General features: G+C 33.6%; 1 protein-coding gene across 2 annotated transcripts in view; it reads left to right on the top strand.

Annotated features, from left to right (window-relative positions):
* The window catches only part of SEMA3A (semaphorin 3A), a 349768-nt gene that overhangs the window by 253429 nt on the left and 72253 nt on the right, over positions 1-24086 (top strand). For both annotated transcript variants that reach the window (XM_020884043.2, XM_020884044.2), the window contains 2 exons: positions 229-322; positions 8525-8644. In XM_020884043.2, the coding sequence (XP_020739702.1) occupies positions 229-322; positions 8525-8644 (214 nt within the window). The remainder of the gene's footprint in view (positions 1-228; positions 323-8524; positions 8645-24086) is intronic.

The following is a 24086-nucleotide window of genomic DNA, read 5'->3' as shown; positions in this document are numbered from 1 at the left end:
CTCTGTCCTTTAGGATTCATTTATACACTTAATTGCAACATGGTAAATGCCACTGAAAACCACCAAGCTAAACAGACATTTGTCTAATGATATCTAGTTTTTACCCCACTTAAGTTCCATCTCTAAAGATTACACAAATAATAATGTAACTTGATAGTGCAGAAGAATGCTCAACCTTTCTATAATACTTTTATTATAAATAAATTGAATTCTTTTTCTTTTCTACAGGACAACATTTTTAAGCTGCAAGACTCACATTTTGAAAATGGCCGTGGGAAGAGCCCATATGACCCTAAACTGCTGACGGCATCTCTTTTAATAGGTACTTAATCAGCAATCAGTTAAACAGTAAATTTTCTCTAGATAATGGCCAGATATCATGTTCCTTCTTATATACCAACATTTTCCTTTATTAATCGTAAAATCTTCATAGTATGTCAGTTGAGATATATTCATGTATTTTGAAAATGAATAAGAAGTACTAAATGCTGCTTTGATTTTTGAACTATCTAGTCTATGATTCTTTTTCATCAAAAGATTTAATAGCATCTTTAAAATTGCCTGCCCAATCATGTATATCCCCACTGTTGTTGTTGTTTAGTTACTGAGTCATGTTTGACTCTTTGTGACCCTTTGGACTGTAGCCCAGCAGGCTCCTCTGTCCATGAGATTTCCCTGGCAAGAATACTACAGTGGTTGCCATTTCTTTCTCCAGAGGATCTTCCCGATCCAGGGACTGAACCTGCGTCTCCTGCATTGGCAGGCTGATTCTTTACTGCTGAGGCACCAGGGAAGCCCCACATTTCCACTAGACACTTACAGTTTTTGTGTTGTAAAAATGTGGTTTTGATTTTCTTTGAAAGAAGTGTTTCAAAGGGGGAATTTTGACAAGTCGGAAAGAAAGATTGAGATTTATTCTCCATTGTTAATTGTAGTCCCAAGGTTTGTAACACTTTTAACACTTGGACAACTTAATCAGCACAATACAACTGAATGGTAATACAATTGATAGATTCCCCCTAGCGTTACTTTGATTGACAAAGTTCTTGTGTGTTCATCTTTTTTGACTTTAGGGCTTTTCTCTTTTCCTTTTTTTTTTTTTTAAATCAAACTTTCTAAGTATTTCCTGTATATTTTCCTTTGACCTCTTCCTTTCTAATTTTATTCTTTCCTTTTTTCCTTAAATATTGCAGATAGGTGGTGAATGTTTAGCCATAGTTCAAAAGGATAGAAATAGAAAGAAGTAGAAGAAGGAAAAAGTATTAGTTTGTATTGAAAGAGAATTTTTCCACATTCTTTTAACCACTCTGTACTGGGATTAAATAATACACAAAAAGTGTATTGTCATTTAACAGTTTTTTTCTTTTTTTTTCCTTTTAATTGTTGAGTATGCCAGCAACCTGAAACACAGAAGATTCTGTTTTTAAATAATCATGTAGAAATTATGTAACTGTTTGTTTCCTTTTCCTTTTTTTATGAAACAGAGAAATTATTTGATAACACAACAGCAATAATAGTGAAACTTTTCAGGTATAAACTTTCTTTTGAATTTTGAATAACATATCTAAATTTTTAAAAGGTAAATTTAGGATATTATTTGTTGTATAGTAAGTCCATAAAGTTTTCCCTCTTTTTCCTTTAAAAGATAACTTTTTTTCTCTGTTCAACAAAGTAACACTGGTCACACTGTCTACAGCATTAACTATGAAAATATATTTTTCCAGTATTCTCTAGTGTTTATCATCCTTTCACTGATCCCTTTTCTATTAAGAATAAAACCATTATAGCATGAGTTATCTCTTATGCTGCTTTCGAAATGTAGACAATTTCAAACCATTTGATCCATTTATGGAGCACTTTAACAGAAGTTTAAGACCTGAAGGAATGCAGCAGATGTAACGCGCTTATAATTTCCTATTCACAGATGGCCTAGTGATTACGTGTGAATAACTTCCTTAAGTACACACACAGAAATTTGAAAAGTGTCTTAAACAAAGGAGAGGAGTCCTATTTTGTTTGAAATTGTAGCCTCTACTTGTTTAGATTGCACACTGCAAGCAAAAAGAGAGAGAGAGTTCTCAGAAGGCAGTATATAAAACTGTACCTAGAACAGCTTCAATTTGTGGCGTGTGTCTCATAGGGATCTGCCTGATTATTTATTTTAATATTCCGCTGAGAAAGGATGATGACAAGTAAGTATTACATAGTTCATATGGTATGCAACCACACAATGGCCACGAAGAGTATGAAGTGCCACAGTTTTGATGTTATATTAGAACTTCTTTGAAAAAGAAAAGAGAGTGAGGGAAGTTGCATGAATCTTGAAGGAGGAGGTATGGCTAAAAAGAGAAGCAGCTTTCAAATGGAAGCCCAGATCTCACCTAGCCAGTGCTGTACAGTGATTGAATAATTTTCAGAGATATTTGCTGCTTATTGACCAAGAAGATGATTCAAGCCAATGTAAGATCATTTCTGAATCAGTTGAATAGCAGGATGCAGAAAAATGAGCAGGCCATACTATACATAGTAAAATCCCTCAAAATATTTGCAGCGCCATGTTAATTCAAAAGCTGTGATTTCCTTTATTGAGGTTATTTGCTTCTTTTAAAACTATGCTATAAATTCTTCCTCTCACAGTATATTTAATTCCCCTTGTTGGGTTCCTCTTGGCATTTTTTATTTTGCTGCTTTAAAAATATTGTTTAGTAATTTAATGGAGTTCTTTTAACATAAATATTTTCTACACTTCCCAAACTTTTACATAAAAGTCACTGAAATATACAGATTGTACACTATACATTTAAAAAAATGGCTTTGGGGAAAGCTTTCCAGCCAAAATATTTTAAATATGCTCTCCTCATTTTTGCACATAGAAGAAATTTTCAAGGTGGTTCCAGGATGCCTCTTTCCCCAATACTGGGAAGAAGAATTGTACTTTCAGCTCAAAATACTTGTAAACTGGCTAGATGGATCTTAACAGCAGATACTTTTATATCCCCAATTCTTCTGCTAGGTAGTTTTAACATGTAGTAAGCTTTAGAACCAGATGACCACTTAAAAACTTTGGTTTATGAAATCTGTAAGAGTTTAATATAACCTCTTCCCAAACTGCCTTGCATTTTAAGCTGATAACTATAGAAAAGATGAACCTTTCCTGAGCAATGCATAGTTACCCAGTTCAGTCCCCCAGGTCTATAATACGTCCCAAAGTTTTCAAATCACCTTAGTATTAAATTAAATTTTTCAAATCTACTTTAATAAAGGGCTTCCCAGGTGACTCAGTGGAAATGAATCCTCCTTCCAGTGCAGGAGACGAAAGTTCGATCCCTGGGTTGGGAAAATCTCCTGGAAAAGGGAATGGCTACACACTCGATTATTCTTGCCTTGAGAGTTCCAGGACAGCCTGGTGGGCTACAATCCATGGGGTCTGAAAGAGCGCAACATGACTGAGCAGCTAAAACACATACATGCGCACGCGCACACACATGCACACACACACACACGCACGTGCGCGCACACACATGCACACACATGCGCGCACACACACACTTTCATAATATGAAAGGAGCAGTCAACTTGAAAGCAGTTTTATCTTTCTGAAGTCAGTCACTCCAACTCTAACATATTATGAGGACCTGCTTCAAGAGTTTGGGACTTTACGAATGGTTTATTTCCCTAAGTTAGCATTCTGTCATGCCTCAGGAAAGAACATAATTTGACATTAGAATATTCTCTCACTTGGTAATAGAGTAAATGAGGTACTCCCCAAATTAATTAACTAAAATTGAGAAAATTATTTGAAGTCTCTGTTTCTTTGTATAAAATGGCATGGCCATGCAAGTTCCACTAGTTTGTTGTTAAGATTTAAATAAGACAATGTAATAGCATACTACATTTAGGTATGTGCATATTTCTGGCATATATATGTAAAATAGAAACTAAAAAAAAAAACAGAACTAGTAATAGTGGTTGCCTGTTGGGATAAATTTTATATTTTTGTTTATCATTTACACTTATAACTATTTAAAGAATGATGTTAATTTTAAAGGGACAATATGAGTAACAAACCCAGTATTTTCATTGGTATAGAAAAGGTGCTCAATAAATGTGAAAATGCAAAAGTATTCTAATACCCTTTCACTTTCACACAGTAGATTTCATCCATGCCATGTGGTGTGGGTGTGTATGTGTGTGAGTGAGTGTGTGTGTAAGAAGAGAGAGAGACATTTTTTCCTGCCTCTGTTTCTAATTACTCTGCTATTCTGTAAGTAAAATTTGCTTAAGGTGTTAACAACATAATGGCTTGGTCTTTAGGTTTGTTTGATTTTTGCTCACATCCATGTCACACTTTACACCTGTGTTAGTAATGCTGTTATTTCATCAGGAAATCTTTTTTTTCCACCTTCTGTTTCTTCTCACCACACCCTTCTTAGGAATTGTAATCCAATACATTAACTGATCTAAGCCACATTTTTACTTCATTTTGAGCTGTGAACACAAAATACAGAGTACACATGAACTTTTGTTTTTTAACACTGCTTCTCAGGTAACGCTACCATGGTGGGAATACAGTCCACTAAAATTTTTTGTTCATCTCAGGAAAGAATCCTTTCTTTAGAGATAGGTAAGAATGCTTACAGTTCAAAAAGAATGGCATATACTCAAATAGCAACTTTCATATTTGACAATTTCTAGCATGTTATTTATATCCATAAGCACTAATTTATCTTAGTCTGATATATTTTTTTGAGACATCTAATTGTCTATATGGTATTTTTGTAGAAAAACTTAAAATTTTTTTGGACAGAGTATCTGCAACCACTTTTTAAATGTGTATCACAATTCCTTGCATATATTATTCTATCATCAATTTAATAAAATTGGACAAATATATTTTCTTTCAGTAGTAATTTAGTATATTTGGAAAACCCAAAAGTATGTATCTTAGCCATAATGCAATTTGAACCATTGTAGGCTAACCTATATTTAACATCATAAAATTGAAAAATTATACATATAATTTGATAACTTAATAGATGACATAAAACATACAAAAAAAGCTTGGCAAATGGGCTTTTAAAATTTTTTAAAAAAAAACAACAAACATATTGTTTTCCAAATATAAGCCAGCTAAGGCATAGTAGATTTATTCAACTCAGATAGTTTGTTAGATCATTTCAGATAGCTGGAGAGTATAATAAGTCTTTAATATAAGGTGGTAATACACAGTTATATAAATGCAATATACTCTGAGCTGATACATATCTTCTTAAAGAGAATGCAAGAGTAAGATATGCTACCATCTATACAATAGGGCCAAATAACAAAGCGGGGTTTGTTCCCCAAGGATGAGGAATCAGCATTGATAAGAATCCTATAGACCTCTGAGCAGAAAATCTGATCTAAGGCCTGGTGTTAAGGTATAGTTACTGACACTAAGCACTGACAGTATTAGAATGTGCCCTCCCGGCCACATAATCATCTGATGACCTCCAGCTCTTACATGTTATGTTGACTCTGGCTAAAAATAGTGTTTGAGTAGGAGGTAACTTCCTATGACTGGAGGCAACTGGTGCTTTAACTGCAACCTTTCTTTGGCTTCTAAGTCAACTCTTCATAAATTACATTTTTGATGATAAATTGAGCTCTTCTGATGAACTCTCTACATTCTCTTGTCCCCCTACTTATCTCTTGTCAAAAGAGAAATAAAATGAGTCTTTCTGCCTTTGCACTCATTTATTTTGATTTTTTGCCCTCCTCATGTGGGAATAGATTAAAAGATAATCATGAGTTTTAACAAAACTAAAGAAATGAATATGAGAAACAAACACCTTTCATATTCAAATAATATTTATTTGGTTGTAGTTTTTGTTATTTCATCCTCTGGAATAGAGTTTACATATAATAGCAATCATAATTATGAATTTTACTCACATTGAAAAAGCTAAATGAAAAAAAAAGATTAACTCATGATATTCTTTACTCTTCCATTTCTATTACACCTCTTTATTAGGCATGGTCTGACAACTCTCTGATATATAATCACTCAGTTTTCACCTTTTGATTGTTCTATTTTCACCTTTCCTTATTTTCATTACCTCATATATGGTTGAGAGGGCAGTGAGGTTCAACAAACGATTTAATGCTTTTGATTTTTTTAAGGTAAAGAGGACACAGATCTTCATGTGAAAGGTGTTCCAACATGAAAATGTTTGAAATTGACTTGAACATTTCAGGTTGCTTTCACAATACATTTTAAACTAACATTCTTTTATTCATATAGATAAAAAAATCACCTGAAGTTTAAAAATTCATCACATTTGTCACTCAGTTATTTGTAAAAAGATTAAGTGTCAACCTTAACTAAAGTGGTAAGCTTATTGAATATAAGTTATATTTAAGTAGACCATCTACATTAAAATATTGCACAGTACCTTTGAAACTTGTAAATAGCTTGTTAACAGTGTTTTTGTACTTCTCAAAAATTATTATTTCTTTACCTTATGGGTAGATAAAACATTATTGCAGTATATTATTGTAAGAGCAAGTCAGGTTTGAACTTTAATTAAGTAAAGAGAAGACAAAATGTTTTTGAATCCCAAAGATACCACAGTATGCAATATACATCAATTTATGATGTCCCATGTGTACCATTCATAGAGCTGGTGAATTTTACTTAATATATTGTCAGACCATCACTTTTGACTTGATTCACAACAGTTCAGAGTAAGTGATCAAATTTTAAAAACTCAGTCTCTAAGAGAAGCTATCTTTTTGTTAATATTTAAAGTCATAACTTAGAGTTACTCAGTGATTCTGTCTGTGTAGCTGTCCTGTACTGCTTTGGACGTTTTCCAAAGCCTGGTGCATTCAAACACATCAAAGAAACAGAGGTTCTACCAGAGGAATTAATTTAGTTTAAGCTCAGTCATGTCCAACTCTTTGTGACCCCACAGACTATAGCCCACCGGGCTCCTCTGTCCATGAAATTCTCCAGGCAAGAATACTGGAGTGGGTTGCCATTCCCTTCTCCAGGTGATCTTCCCAATCCAGGGATAGAACCTGGGCCTTCTGAATTGCTGGCAGATTCTTCACTGTCTGAGGCACCAGGGAAGCCAAATTTAGTTTGGACTCCTGAAAATGTCCATTTTCATTTCAAAGACCTTTCTTTTCAAGTGAGAACTGTAGGTGTGAATCAAGGATATCACATAAAAGATCAGATTAATACGACTTTGCAAAAAGTATTGATAACTGAGGATGTACAGAAAGTTTCTGATTGAAACATACAAAAGTCCTGTGGAAATTACAGTGGTATACTAATGTTTAACTTGTAATTTGTGTATGCCTACTTTGTTTTCTGAGTATTTCTCAAGTCAGTGATTTAGAAACATTAACCTGTCCAAATAATCAACAAGATAATATTAATTTTTACTGTCGTTATGGTAGATTATTTGGAGAAAATATTTATTGTTTTTCTGTTGATAATTTACATAAGCAAGCAGGCAGTAATGCATTTTCTGGGTGGAATAATATGAGGCATTTTTTATTTAAAGGAAAGAAAATGCCAATTTTACATCAGTTTATGGAAAGGCGATATGATATATATTTAGTATAAGAAACTTGGGACTAAATAGACTTGAGTTTGAACTTTTACCTTGTCTTGCTGGTCATTCAGCTGAGGAAACTTGGGTTTCTTGAACTGTAAAATAAGGATAACATGTACACCATAGGGTTGTTGACAGAGTAAATGAGATAATTTGGAAGTGTCACGCCAGAACCTGACTGCCCCACAAGCCCAAATGGTATGCAGTAAATATTAAGTTCTCTTTCTCCTTGTTTCTTTTTCCTTTCTGTTCCAAGCTGCTGATTATGATTCTTCCATTATTAAATTCTGTCCTAGAGTTAATTCAATGTAAGTAGAAATGAATCAAAGCACAACAGAATCTTGAGCTATCGTGATTATGGCCTATGTTTATCAAAATCCCCCCCGCTTCAAATACATTTCTGTGGACTTGTTTTATGATTGTATGACAGCTCATACCAAATTAGAATACTTTTCCCACTTGATATATTAAAAAATGGAAGGCAAGAAAATTTTAGCAAGAAAAGTATTAGTCTTCTGTAAATTATAGCAAAATTTCATTAAGTCCCAATAAAAAGGAAATATATTAGAAATTTAATTTTTTTATTAAATCCAAAAGTGTAAGTAATATTTTACGAGACTTTAAAAAATAAAGATATTAGAATCATAGTAGCTTTAAACATATAAAAGCAGACAATGTGGTACATATAATTTTTGTTTCCACTAGTAATGTCCACTGAATCATATTTTACTCAATTTTTCAAAGTTAGTGCTAAATGAGTACTGAGATATTCCCTTCTACAAAGATACAAGATAAATATTAGTAGTTTTGCATAATGATGCAGAGGGTGTTATGATCTTAACATGAAACTTGTACTTACTTTTGGTTTATGTTGCCTTAATTAAAGTATGTGTATGTGGATTTATTTTATCACAACACAGACGGAGAATTATACTCTGGAACAGCAGCTGATTTTATGGGGCGAGACTTTGCTATCTTCCGAACTCTTGGGCACCATCATCCAATCAGGACGGAGCAGCACGATTCCAGGTGGCTCAACGGTAGGTGCTACTACTCGCAAGAGCGCAAGCACACGTCATGGCGTCCTTGCCAGTCAGTGGAGAGCTTTCCTCCTGTTGTGCAGACAATATGAGTTGAGACTCAGTGTGCAGTTAAATTCATGGCGATGACTTCATGGCTGTGGGTGTGAGAAAGTGGGGCAAAAAGAGAAAAGAGATTAAAAATTCTGGAAAATATTTGCTTTGTGCCAAAAGTAAAGTTTCTCAGTAGTTAACGACGGAAAAAATTAGATCTGGGCTGGAGCTACGGAAGGGAGACAGTGGAAAAAGATAAGACGCCTCACCAATCTTGTCTTCCAGGGACACCACCACAAATCTCATGTTGTGTTTTTTTCCTGCATACCTCTCATGTTGCCTTTAGAGCATCATATAAATTATTAAATGTTTTAAAAATTGTGCTAAACACATTACACTGAAAATATTTTTGAAACATTTGTATCATATCATTTGATTCTCCTTTAATCTTCCTAAAATTCTTTTTTCCACTTTACAGGTTGGGAAATTAAGACTAATATATTAATCTAAGATTGCATCTATGCAGTAGTAGATTTTGGAAAAGAACCTAGTTTTTTGAACTTCAGGCTCTGGTGTCACTCCTTGATCAAGCACATACATTTTAAAAAATTTTATTTTTTGAAGTGTAGTTGACTTACAGTGTTGTGCCCATTTCTGCTGTACACCAAAGCGATTTGGTTATACATACAGAAATATATTCTTTTTCATATTATTATTTTCCATTATGGTTTATCACAAAATATTGAATGTACTTCTGTGTTCTATATGGTAGTTCTTTGTTGTTTATCCATTCAACATATGCTAGTCTGCAAGGCAGATACTTTTAAAATTCTTTTTTTAATATATAAATAAATTTACAAATGAAAATGATAAAATATATATGCCTAAAATAAGTAAACACTACTTTTACTCAAATTTTAAACCAAATAATCCTTATGTAAGACTTCTATGTAGAGTTGGTTTTTTTTTTAAATTTCCTTATGCATTCATCAGCGATTTTTATACAGGTCACTCAAATATGTTCATAGATGTTTTTATTATTAAATAAGGATCTCCATTTATATCTGCCCTCAATCCTATAAAATAAAGTTTCCCAGTCCCTAATCTCATTTTCAGGAATTCTCCTTTTCACATACCTCATTAATAAGGATGAAGTTCATAGCTTACAATCCATGTGCTCAGTAAGGTACTTGATTATCTCAGTATTTGAACTTCGGCCACACTTGTTTCTCCTGCTCTCCTAGGGTTACATCAAATTAATTTCATCTCTGTCCTGTTTGTTAGAGAAAAATAAAAATCTGCTTCTGAACCTCAGAAATCCAGGAGACCGTGAGTTGTGGGTGCCTGCTCAGTCGCTCAGTCGTGTCCGCCTCTTCGTGACCCCATGCACTGCAGCCCACCAGGCTCCTCTGTCCATGGGATTTTCCACACAAGAATACTGAAGTGGGCTGCTGTTTCCTTCTCCATTGTTCTCTGTATCCCAACTCTAAACTGACTATTTAAACCATAAAATACACCTCAAATTACCTCAGTCAGCATTCATTTCTCCTATAGCAACATTTCTGATTGTCCTGTTATTTTTCATGTATTAATGAAAATGATGCGCCTCTTACCTTCCACCTTTGACACTACTGCCTTTGCATTGATTTTTTTTCATCAATTTACCCAATTTACTTTTTTTTGCTGACTTTATCGGTTCTTCACCTCTGATTTCTTCCCTGACCTGAGAACGTGCTCATGTACCCTACCTAAATTCTCCGCTTAATGATGGTGAACCACAAGGTCCCTAAATGTCTTAAGTCCATAGTCGGGTTAAGGAACCTGTTTACTCAACATGTTCACTACATTTAGCTGTTTTCATCCTGACTTTGATCTCATGAAACTGCTCCTCCACTGATGATTTTCTGTGATTTTTTTCTTAAAATCAATCTCCATTTAGACTATCTCTCCCACGGTATTTGTCACTAGCCTTTTCTCTTTAAAAGAGTCTCTATGTTTCCTGTATTTCCTGCTCTCCCAAGTTTACAATTAATTTGACATTATTTGCCAGTTGCTGTCCTTTAAATGAAGATGATACCTAGCTAAGATCATTCATGATTCAGTACAAGCACAGTGGTAATAAAAAGGGACTGGGCATATAGTCAGATACCCCTCGTCTGGGAACAGAGGAGATAGAATGGTACCAGGTGATCATCTGAGAAATTAGAAGCCTCACCAAGGAACAGAAAAGATGCTGAAATCATATTAAGACTCTCTGTAAAGTCATAAAAGACCCAAAGTCTAAAATCCCAGAGGACAGTTTTGGAATATCCACTGTCAATTATTTAACCTATGCTCTGTAGGGACTCAAAATTAGTAGGAACATGTTAATGTATGACAAAAACCACTACAATATTGTAAAGTAATTAGCCTGCAACTAATAAAAACAAATGAAAAAAAAATTAGTAGGACCAAACTTCTTTAAACATGGCTATTTGGTCAGTTCTCAAACTGAAATATTTATGTAGTAGGAGAATTTTTTTTTCAATTCTGCAAGGAGACTTTGATCTACTAAAAACTGTAAAGGGCATACAGGCTTTCACTGTCCATGAGAAAGAAAATCTCATTACAAGATGGAATAACATAAAGGAGAGTATAGTATACATTTCATTTTTATGGCCTTGGTGGAAAAAAGTCATCAAGTTAAAACTGCTTTTGTGCTACAAATTCACATGTTGACAGCTGAGTCTGAAGAATTTAAACTGTGGGAAAACAGTCCACAGTTCTGTACTTCATCTCTGCAAATGTGCAGTTCATTTGAGAATTCAGTTATCAGTCTCTCAGCACTAAATGTGAGAACTGATTTTGCCAAATTAGCACAAAGGTTACATTTGACAGGGTGCAAAAACCAGAACTGCTGCAAGATGGAGGATGCAGACCTATCTGACATAGAACCAAGGGGCTGTGTGATCACAAGCCTCATGAAATTAAATACCGCTGAAGGACAAAATTAGAAACATAATGTTTATACATACATGCATAAAATAAATGAGTTTTGAGGCTTCGGCATAGACTACACAATCAGTTGTGCTGCCAGAAGTAATAAATTACTTTGCAAGGTAATTTTTGAATGGGCTTCCAGGCTATTAAAATTAATTTTGGTACAGGAATTACTTTACTTTTATCAAATAAGTTCAAACCAATTCAGTTATTTTGGAGGAATTAGTTGGCCTACTTTAGATGACTTTTAATTTGTTTTTTTTTTTTTGCTAAACTGAACTTAGAAAAAGAAAAACTGTTGTCGAGAATTAGATCCTGAAGTGTCTCAATTTTTATGGAATTTCACTATTTGCATAATTAAAACTCACTAAAGTTTCAGTTTTTGTAATAGTAGAAATAAAGGCTTAAATTCAGTTTCACTTTACCAGGAAATAAATCACTTTGATGGCAAAACATGAGAGAGATGGAATCTATTGATTTTTTACATAACTTAAAAAAAAAAAATCAGTTATGCTAGCCTTTAGTTTAAGATTGCTAGATATTAGGACAACATTTGATTTCAGAAAATGTACTGGTATGAGTTTGACCTGATGTGCCAAAATTCACTTTTTTTTTGCTTTATAAATTCTATTTTAATTCTAGCTTTAAACTTCAATTCTAATTTTGGTTTACTAACAGTGTGAAAATTATGTAAAATTGCCCTCTTCATAGTAAAAAGAAAAAAAACTTTAACAGTAAAAAGAAAAAAAGTTTGCCATGCTGTAGTAGTAATTTTTTAAATATTTATTATGTAAATATTATCACCTAGTATTCTTGTTCTTATTAGCCATGAATAAGAATATGGAGCAGATGGATGGCTTAACCCATGTTTGTTTTTCTATTTGATGAGCTAATATTTGATTGCTAATATTACTATGTCTTGAACTAAGGTTGGAATGCTATATGATAGAAGAAAAGACTATTATCTATTCACCTTGACCTGGGACCTATTAATATAGTACTACCTACTTCTTATAGTTAAAAAAAAAAAAAGAAAAAGGACTACATGATAATGTGTATAAAATACTAAGCAAGTGATTGGCAGGCAGTAAGCACCTAATAAATGTAAGTTTTTTTCTCTATGCTTTATCCCAAATCCATTGGGTAGAGCATGCTTAGTAAGCATTTTTAGACTCATTCTCTGAGTATAACATTTGAGTCAGGACAGTCAGAGTTGGGTTTAATATATGAAACAACATAGATCCTTGAGAGAGCCAATGCCTAGTACACCCAAACAGACCTAAATGTGGTGCCCAGAGTGTGAGGCTTTCCCACTTACTTCAGGAAGACCTGTTTTCTTTTAGTGGAATTTCCTAAAAGGATTGTGCCTGTGGATAAAGCAACTCATTTGCTTTTTTTTTCCTTTTCCGTAATTGAAATGGTATGTAAGTCATCATTCTACTTCCTCTCACTTCTAACATAGTCAGACCAAGATAGCCTGCACTTACTTGAATCAGCATGGTTTCCTCTGTGGTCATGCAGTAGGATATTTCATGTTCTCTAATGATTCAAATTTCTCTACTGGATATATTTTTTTTGAAAATGGAACCAAGAAATATAACCGCAAATATCTGAGGGCACAAATTAATACTGCATGGTACCAGATATCTAATCTCAGATCACTTGTACAGCTCTTTTGATACACTATTCTAATTCTACCGTCGTTAAAGGCATGAACTGTAACAGAGTTATCCAACTGGATTTTTTAATAAATAAAATTAATCACCTAGTTTGGCATAATGTCAGACTTATTAATGATGCCATTTTGAACTGTTTCTCTGATGAAAGTTAATAATATTTTGCTGACTTGGGAGGAAGTAGTCCACTGGAAGCCTTATTTTATGGTTATATGAGCACAAGGTATTATACATGTGGACTGACCATTCAGTTAAAGCAATAAGAACAACAACTAAACATCTTCTATGAAAGAAGCAACAGGATAGTCTCTTTTAACTTTTTAATTATATATTCTATGAATTATATTCTCTATTCATTTGTTAACAGTTATGAAGTATATCAATGTATAGAATCACAAAAGTGTTAATTTTGGTGAAATTATGCTGAAACATGGATATGTAATAGCTTAAAATAAGTATTTAGATCTAAACACAGTCTGGTAGCTGTGTTTTCTTCTTCATGAATCTATTACCAGGAAAATAATTTCATCCTAATAAAGGATGTACATGTGCCAGAAATGCAATTTTTCCAAAAAACAAATATATAAAACTTTTCTGAAATTATTCTCTCTAAATGATGATAAATTTAATATACTCACTTTTAATATACTCCATTTTCAGAAAGAGCAAAAGTTAGTAAAAATATCTTTACTTGATTTTCTTTCCTGAGAACTGATTTTTTATGTCACATTTTATCTAAGGAGCATAATCACTTTTAACTTTCTTTTTTAATTACCTATACTAATGAAAAAAAAATTCAATAAAACTTTGGAAGAAAAATTAACTCAGAAGTAATGTTTGGAAGGTCATTTTTTTTCAGGCCTCTGAGAAAATGTAGCTGAAGAAAAATGTTAGAATTTTCTATTTTACCATTTTTAAATAATGAACTAAAAAAGTACAACCCTCAAGTATGGCACATTAATCACAAAGTTTGAACCACTTATTTCAGTAGTTGAATGGTGAGAGTAGAAAATAACATTTTGCTGTATGATTACATTAACTGAAAAAAAATTCTACTTTTTAAAAATTAAAATGAAAGAAAATGTATAAAAGTAAAACACAACCTTAGAAAATTCTATAAATTAAAGGCAGTTCCCTTTTTCTCTTGGTTCTTAACATTATTTTTCTCTCATGTCACCATCGGCTTCATGAGTACGGCGCCTGTCTATGCCAGTTTCCTCTTCCAGAGTCGTTGCTCTCAGAGCTTGGTGGGCCTCAATGGGGATTTACTGCTGACTGGGTAATCTGCGTTCATGTGTGCAGTGACATCTAGCAAGAGACTTACCCTGAGAAGTGGATACCATGACAATGCGTGTAACCATGGTGTGACTGGCCTCTCTGACACGGCTCTCAAAAGCTTTCCCTCTGTGAAAACAGAAGCCTGTTTGCAAATTAATTAGTTTCTGGCGGCAGCTTGATTGTTGACCCAGAGTTTGTAGAGTGGAAAACAATCAGATTAGTGTGCTCGGTGTAAAAGACCAGTGTGCAGTTGCGTGTGGCTTGCTCAACCATTGAAACCATGAATGGACTGAAACAAATTCTTTTCTGAGAAGCCTAGGCAGAGGTTAAGTGTGATGAGCCTAGAGCTCCCAACAGCAGGAGTGGGGAAATTAAAGGGTTTTAGCCAGATAAAGCTGAATGATGGCAAGCAATGCCATTGAATTTTAATAGCATGGACAGTTTTGATGGGAAGGTGGGAACCTGTTAGGTTCTAATGACTGAGTAGAATAACTTTACAATATTATTAAATGTAGGTTTGAAACAAATACTTTCAGAGTAGAAATTTTCAGAAACTCTCAGATGGGGAAGTTTTCATTAAATTTGTCTCAAAGGTTGATACGATGATATCTAAATGAAAAACTGTTATGAAGTACCCTGCCTTTTTATATTGATAAAATTTTGTTGGTGTATTTATCTCAACTGTTTTCTAAGATGTAGTCCTCATGTGCCAAATGTAATTAATCATGAGTCAAAGAGAGATTTTGACTCATGAGAATGAATATTTTGCTATTTATTTTTGCAAGTATCAAATTAAGTTAACTTTGCCAGAGAATGGTGTGCCAGAAGCTTAGGACAAAAAAAATTCTTCATACAGTTTTTGATGATTAAAATTAGTCAATAGATTATTGTTTATGCTTACTTTTTAATGATTACCTGACACAATAAGCCATATATACTCTTCCCTCTTAGATACCACTGGCAGATGTCTCCTTAAATATAGCTCTGAGGGCTATCATGATACTTTCCCATTCAAAAATCATTTATATCTCTCAATTTACAAGTGAATTGAATCCAGATTTCGCTGCCTGTTAAGTTCTTTGTCATCCTAACCTAAATGACCTCTCCAATATTAAGCACTAACAAACTCAAATTAAATTGTGTCCAAAAATTTACTATGATTTTCATTTAACCATAGCATTCTCTCAAAGGATTTTAATCTTTCCCACCTTGGAATCCCAGACCACATAAATGCATGTTTGGATTTAGCACAGAGCCTGCCACTTTGCCTTCCAGTTTAGGATATACCAAATAAAAAACAATTCAATGAATCTACTTTGCAGGCTCTGTAGTCAGATTGTCTGAGTTTGTATCCCAGGTCCTCTATCCCTTGTGACTTTGGTGTTAATTTACCTTACTTATTTTCATCATCCATTTATGATTTGTAAAATATAATTAATACTAATACATTATTTTTCTGAAGATGCATGAGACAGGCTTTATAAGGTAATAAGAACAGTGTCTAATAATATTGTCAATGCTCATTATGACTGTGGTTGCTGCTGCTGTTATTTGCATACCAGCTCTATATCTAGAATATAGTGCACATTTTGCAAATTAATACATTGAGCCAGTCTGCAGATTTTTTGCCTTTGTTAATCTGTTCTCGGATTACTTTTTCTTAATTTAATTGATTGTTGTCAATATATGTATGGGCAGTTAATATATCAAAAACATGAAATATTTGTCTTTAGTATTAAAATAATATATAAACTTTATAATAAAATTGGGCTTAACAAAACTAGCAGATGAAACAAATGATGAACCAAGGGAAAATGTCAATAAACTGTATTTTTCTAAGTATTGATTTAGCTCTATTAAGGGCAATACTTACCACTGAAATCATTAGGTTAATATTTTAATTTTTCCAATATACTTTTTTAAAAAACATTGACTGAATTGAATCTAGGGTATTTCTTTATCTTACCATATCACAGCTTAACTTTTAATTTTATTTTTATTGTGAAGACATCATCTATAACATTTGGGCTGAGAGTTAAAACACATGGAGTCTATGGAACTTGACTGCTTGACTTGCACAGTAGCTGAGCAGCTGTAGACAGCTAACGTGAGCTCTCTGTACTCAACATCCCTTTTTTCAAGAGGAAATAATAATAGTTCCTTCCTTGTTGGATTGTTATGAGGCTCATGCATAAGTAAATTTCTATAAAGCCCTTGGAAAATAGACTACTTTTACCAAAAACAAACCTAACAAGCAAACAGAACTGTTGATGTTAACTGGTTCCACAGCATTATGTAAGAATTTTAAATAATAGAAAAATAAAAATACCTAACTATGTCAAATCACTAAAGATGTAGTAGAATACACAGTCTTACTAAACTGAACAGCCATGCATTTCTGAGAAAGCAATGAAAATGACTTAAGGAAAACCAAGCAAGATGAATACTTATCTATGCCCTTTCCTTAGGTTAAGTCTATGTATAGAGAATTTATTGTGATGTCAGTACATTTTGATAAAAATAGATCTGCTATTCTTTTGCTTTAATAAAGAGGAGGAGTTTTTCCTAAGCTTAGTTATATATTTATTACTAAGTTATTTACATATAACATTGGTGGTGGTGGTGGTTTAGTTGCTAAGTTGTATCCAACTCAGTGATTCTGTCTGTGTAGCTATTTGGCACTGCCTTGAAAGTTTCCCAGAGCCTGGCACATTCACACATATCAGAGAACCAGAGGTTCTGCCAGACAAATTAATTTATTATAAGCTCATTTGTGTCCAACTCTTTGTGACCCCATGGACTGTAGCCCACCAGGCTCCTCTGTCCTCGAAATTCTCCAACAAGAATACTGTAGTGGGTTGCCATTTCCTTCTCCAGCAGTCCTTCCCAAACCAGAGATCAAATCTGTCTCCTGCAATACAGAGGAATTCTTTACTGATGATCCACCAGGGAAACCCCAAAAATGACACTGAAATATAAGTAAGCTTCATATATTCAACCAAACATAAATCACAAAACATTATGTAAGAGAAGAGTATTTAAAATGTTTTCCTGGTAATGTTAGTAAGGAAGATTTAAGTGTGTTTACATGCCCTTAAAAGGAATATTTTCAACAGAAATGTTTCTGTCACTATATGATTTAGGTGAACTAGACAAGAGAAAATCATATCCCTTCATTCCCACCCCAACCTCCCACAACTTCCTTCAGCAATCTGTCAATTTCCTGTGGTAATTTTGGATCAACACATAAATTCTCTATGACATTTTACATATGGAACTATTATTATGTTAAAATATATTGATTCAAAAATAAAGATATGCATTTGAAAACTATAATTTATTATTAGTAATTTTCATAAATTAAGTATATATTTTCATTATAGAAGTATAATTTTTATTATTTTGTGGTGATTTACTAAATCATAACTATTTTGGCATTTAATGTAGAATGTTAGCATAAGAGATTCATCAAAAATATATCTCTTTAGTATATTTATGGATCTCTCTTCTTCTTGTTATTCAGTCGCTCAGTAGTGTCAGACTCTGTGACCCCATAGACTGCATGTAGGGATTCCCTGTTCTTCACCGTCTCCTGGAGTTTGCTCAACCTCATGTCAATTGAGTCGATAATGCCACCCAGCCACCTCATCTTCTGTTGCCCCCTTCTCCCCCTGCCTTCAATCTTTCCCAGCATCAGGGTCTTTCTAATGAGTCTGCTCTTCGCATCAGGTGGCCAAACTATCTGAGCCTCAGTTGTAGCATCAGTTCTTTCAATGAATATTCAGGATTGTTTACTTTTAGAATTGAGTGGTTTGATCTCCTTGCAGTATAAGAGACTCTCAAGAGTCTTCTCAAACACCACAGTTGAAAAGCATCAATTCTTCAGCACTCAGCCTTCTTTATGGTCCAACTCTTACCTCCATACACAACTACTGGAAAACTCATAGCTTTGACTATATGGAACCTTGTGTGCAAAGTAATGTCTCTGATTTTAATACGCTGTCTAGGTTTGTCAGAGCATTTCTTCCAAGGAGTAGGTGTCTTTTAATTTCATGACTGTAGTAGCCATCCTCAGTGATGTTAGAGCCCAAGAATAAAGTCTGTCACTGCTTCCATTGTTTCTCCATCTATTTGCCATGAAGTGATGGGACCAGATGCCGTGATCTTCACTTTTTTGATTGTTGAGTTTTAAGCCAGCTTTTTCCCTCTCCTCTTTCACCTACATCAAGAGGCTCTTTAGTTCCTCTTCACTTTCTGCCATAAGGGTGGTATCATCTGCATATCTGAGGTTATTGATATTTCTCCTGGCACTTTTGAGTCTAGCTTGTGTGTCATTTAGTCAAGCATTTCTCGTGATGTACTCTGCATATAAGTTAAATGAGCAGGGTGACATTGTACCACCTTGACATGCTTTCTCAATCTGGAACCAGTCCATTGTTCCCTGTCCAGTTCTAACCGTTACTTCTTAACCTGCATACAGGTTTCTCAGGAAACAGGGAAGGTGGTCTGGTATTCCTACCTCTTTAAGAATTGCCCACAGTTTGTTGTGACCCACACAGACAACAGCTTTAGCGTAATCAATGAAGCAGAAGTAATGTTTTTCTAGAATTCTCTTACTTAGACCAGTGATCCAGTGGATGTTGGCAATTTGATCTCTGTTTCCTCTGCCTTTTCTAAATCCAGCTTGAACATCTGGAACTTCTCGATTCACATACTGTTAAAGCCTAATGTGGAGAATTTTGAGCATTACCTCACTAGCATGTGAAATAACTGCAATTGTGTGGTGGTTTTAATTTTCTTTGGCATTGCCCTTCTTTGGGATTGGAATGAAAATTGGCCTTTCCCAGTCCTGAGGCCACTGCTGAGTTTCCCAAATTTGTTGACATATTGAGTGCAGCACTTTCACAGCATCATCTTTTAGTATTGAAATAGCTCAACTGGGATTCCATCATCTCCACTAGCTTTGTTCGTAGTGATGCTCTCTAAGGCCCACTTAACATCACATTCCAAGATGTCCGGCTCTAGGTGAGTGATCACACCATCGTGGTTATATGAGTATTAAGATCTTTTTGTATAGTTCTTCTGTGTATTCTTGTCACCTCTTCTTTATAGCTTCTGCTTCTATTAGGTCCATACCATTTCTGTACTTCATTGTGCCCATCTTTGTGTGAAATGTTCCCTTGGTATCTCTAATTTTCCTGAAGATATCTGTCAGTTCAGTTCATTTTCTCAGTCATGTCTGACTCTTTGCAACCCCATGGACTGCAGCATGCCAGGCTTCTTTGTCCATCACCAACTCCTGGAGTCTACTCAAACTCATGTCCATTGTGTTAGTGAAGCCATCCAACCATCTCATCCTCTGTTGTTCCCTTCTCCTCCTGCCTTAAATCTTTCCCAGCATCAGGGTCTGTAGTCTTTCCCATTCTATTGTTTTCTTGTATTTCTTTGCATTTCTATAACTACAAGTAATCTCTTCCATTCACTTAATACAGAGTTTAAAAAATGTCAGGGTTTCAATATCAGAGAGAATCATCCCATTTATACATTTATAAAATCCTATGTGAAGTTGGTAGATTTAATTTTCCTTTGAAACCTCCGTTGCCTTTTTCTGTTTGGCATACATACAGCAGGATTTAAGTGACAGTCAGTACAGAGTTGTATTGCGGGGGGCGTGTATGTTGTATTTTGACCCATTTATAATTAGTAAGCTTGAATCTCAGTGATCCTGAAAATCAATAATGCCAAGATTGATATCAAATGATGATTGCCACTAACTACCTTATACCTATAGAGTTTATCAACACATATAAGAATAAACAAACACATTATACCCATGTTTTGCAGGACTAGAAGACAATCCTAAGTCAAACAAAAATGATGCTATTCTGAAAAAAGAAAACAAAACACAGAAATTACCACTAAGCCTTACTCATTTTTGGATGAATTAAAGAAACATCTAGTCATATTAATAATTAGATTATAAAATCTTGGCTTATAATACTAGGGTGAACTGGCAAGTTATAAAATATCTTTGATCAGACATTTTCTTGTATATGCAGTAATCATATTAAATATTTTGAGGAGAAATTATTGAAGTTGTGGGATATTGCTGTTTCCCATAAGAAAGCTAACGACTATTGTACTTCTGATGATTTCTTTTCAATAAATTAAAGGGGAACAATCATATTCTTTATAAATATTAAAGTAATATAGTCAACTCTGATCAAGCAATTAGTGCCCTAATGGAGAAAAGTATACTGTAATTGGATTTGAGAGACCTTAAGATATTGTATGTTAATGAATCTTAAAATGTAAACTAATTTTATACTTTTTTTTTCTTAGCTGGAACTACATCTACTTCCTTTCTTGTCCATTTCAAATTCCTGAGTAAAAGCAACTTGCAGAACAGAGTGGAAAAGACTGGCTGGAGATAGGGATATGGCAGCAGGAAAGAGAACAGGAATGGCAGAGAGTCAGAGGATCTGACTCTTTAATGTCCTACAGTGTTGAAATCATTTGGTAGTGATAGAGCTGAGGCAGCGACAAAAAAGAGGATAACCATGTCATAAAGATATGCCAAATCTCTACTCAGTTTAATAGTTTTAATAGTTTAATAGTTTTGATTTTGTGTAAGTGTACTGCAATTCCATTTATCAATTCTGTCTGTAAGCTACTCATGAATTTCCAAACTTTTCATCTTTGAAAGGATCATACTTTGTTAGTAGATTATGTCACAAATATTTAGTACAGGATATTTTGATAATAGTAGCAAAATGATGCTTCCTTTAATATGCTGCAGTGCAACTAAGGAAGCTGAGTATGTCATTGCTATTAAGATGGATTACTTGGAACTACAACATATTTTCTAGGATGAGAAAACATAGGAGCTTAAAATCATTAAGAGGGAGAAAAGTTTTCAGAAAACTTAACCTATCCACTGTTTGGATGTAGTCTGAAAAGAAAGATGAAAATTATAGAGAAATAAAGAACAGATTAATTCCTAATGGTTAATAGTAGCTTCCTAAATAGATTGTCATTATCACTTAACCACAGTAATACTATCTGTCACTATAATAAAATTTATGATATCACATGTTTAAATTAAGATTCTTAAACTATGCTATTGAGTCTCCTATCTAGAAGTCTAACCCTGAAGTTTATCATGTAAATTAGAAGTGATACATATTAAATAATTTTTCAGTCTTGGAACAGTGCAAAATATTATTGGAACATATGTTAATTCATGAGCCATTTTATATCTTATCATGCAAAACAAATGCTATATAATATGAATTGATAGAAGTAAAGTAGATGTTATTAATGAGACATTAAGAATAAATCAGTTTTAGGTGAACTAAACTGTCATATTTAATTACTATATACAGTGTACTTATATTCTGCTTTTTAATGAATGTCTTTATTTTCCCCAAGTCTAGTCCTTTCTCATTTCATTCAACACCATCTCTCTTTGTATAGAACCTAAGTTTATCAGTCAACACAATCACTAAAGTAGAATTCTACTCTTTCCTCTGTACCCGGCACTTCTATTCAGCGTGCTTCTAGATCACTGATAATAGTACAGCGAACACCTAGCTACATTTGCTAGCTATGGCATATTATTCTGACCAACTTCTATTTTTTGGGTGCACATTAAGCACTCTCTTGGTACCAAGAACTATTGTAAGAAACAGCTGAGTAAGAGAAATCGCTGCCCTCCAGGATAATGCTAATAGAATTCTTTATCAAATGGGAAACTCTGGAGGTTTTAGCATGTCTATGGGATTACATGCATATAGGTCCAAGGAGTCTTTTAATATCTTAAATCCATTGTTTAACGCATAAAGTAAAAGAACAAGTATATCCATTTTTCTTTCAGTGAAACATGAGCTTTTTGATTCAGTTGATTTCCAGGCTTTATTTAACTCAGTATCAGAACCACCTAGTGACTGAGCCTTTTACTATAAAATGATACCAAGATTTGACAACTTATGATGGAGGCTGTTTTTTGTCCTTACATCTACAGTTGTCTCTTACAAAATATGTGTTTAAGAGAGTTCAAAATCCAAGAAATTGGAAACCCCCTTTTTTAAGTTTTGTGGAAAAAAGATGGGAATCAGTTGGAATAAAAATAAAAAAAAAACTGTATATAATATGACTGTCAATTTTTAGGAGATACTATTTTAGTGGAATATGTCCCTAATTATACATAAATTTTTAAGGAAAGTCATCCCAAAAATAATGAGACAAAAAGAGATAATGGTTAGAGAGAATTAAGGAGTAGAGAGAAACCAGAAACAATATTATTTTATGTAAAGTATTTCAGTAGAAATTCTAAATGCTTTTAGATAGATATTCTAGAAGTTCTGGGCAGCTTTCCAAAAAGTAAGTAAATAAGGTCACTTCAGCTAGTCTCTGAGATTTAAAAGAAATATGTAAAAATAATGAATTCATCATTAACAATAAGCATGATTCTTGAACCATTGTCTAAGAGGAAAAACATTTCATTTGGTTAAAATTTTTAATTTCTCATTTGATTATTTAAAGTGGTGGTTAAATAATCTCCCTGTTTCTTTGGATTTTATTATATTAATCTATAAATTATATTGTTGCCATATTTTAGCAGTTTTTATTTTACAGCTTCTCTATAAACATTTGAGGGGGACACAGTAACAAATTGAAGGATAATATTTTAACAGATGAGTAAATCTACTTTTACTCAGTGTTTTAAGCTAATTAATATACATAAGCATGTGTTTTTATATGGTCTAAGAAATTTATTCCAACATGTAATTATTAAAGGCTCAGAGCATTGCCCAGACAATGGTCGTATGTATAATTCTTATTCCATGGAAAAATATAGAAATCATAGGTCCACTAGAAAATAAAACAAATTTAATCTATATTAAAGTTAGAAAATATTTCTTTGTGTTACTAAAATAAAGAGAAACAAGCCCTGTACTTACTAAAAGCAAAGTTGAAAGTATCAAATTGGTTTAGAAAATACCTTTATTAGTCCTGACTAGGTGTCTGAAAGGTGGAATATAGGTGGAAGCTATTCCATATTAGTACTCAGGATCTTATAGAATCAGTGTTAAAGCAGAAGCAATGGGGAAGAGTTGCGAGGGAAAAAATAGGAAATGGAATGCTTGCACTGAACAAAAACACGAATTGACTTAAACAACACTGATTCTAAATTGCACCCACTGTACTGCAAATGTATGACGTTTAGTGTTATTACCCCGAATATTTGAAAGTTTTAATAATTAAGGTATTAATTTGTAAAATTGATGTTTTTACATATAAAGACATAATTGAAATAATTATCAACAACTGAAATCCTGTGATCATATAGTGTTTTATATTATTCAGAGTGCTTGCTATAAAATCACTTCATCTTCCCCAAATCCTTGTGAAATAGAAAACTATAAGTAATAAAATTTAAGTAACCTACAAGAGGTCAATAGTAACGTTGTATC

This window comes from Odocoileus virginianus, chromosome 1 (genome assembly GCF_023699985.2).
Source record: "Odocoileus virginianus isolate 20LAN1187 ecotype Illinois chromosome 1, Ovbor_1.2, whole genome shotgun sequence".
Classification (NCBI taxonomy): Eukaryota; Metazoa; Chordata; class Mammalia; order Artiodactyla; family Cervidae; genus Odocoileus; species Odocoileus virginianus.
This window is presented reverse-complemented; position numbering and strand designations above follow the sequence as displayed.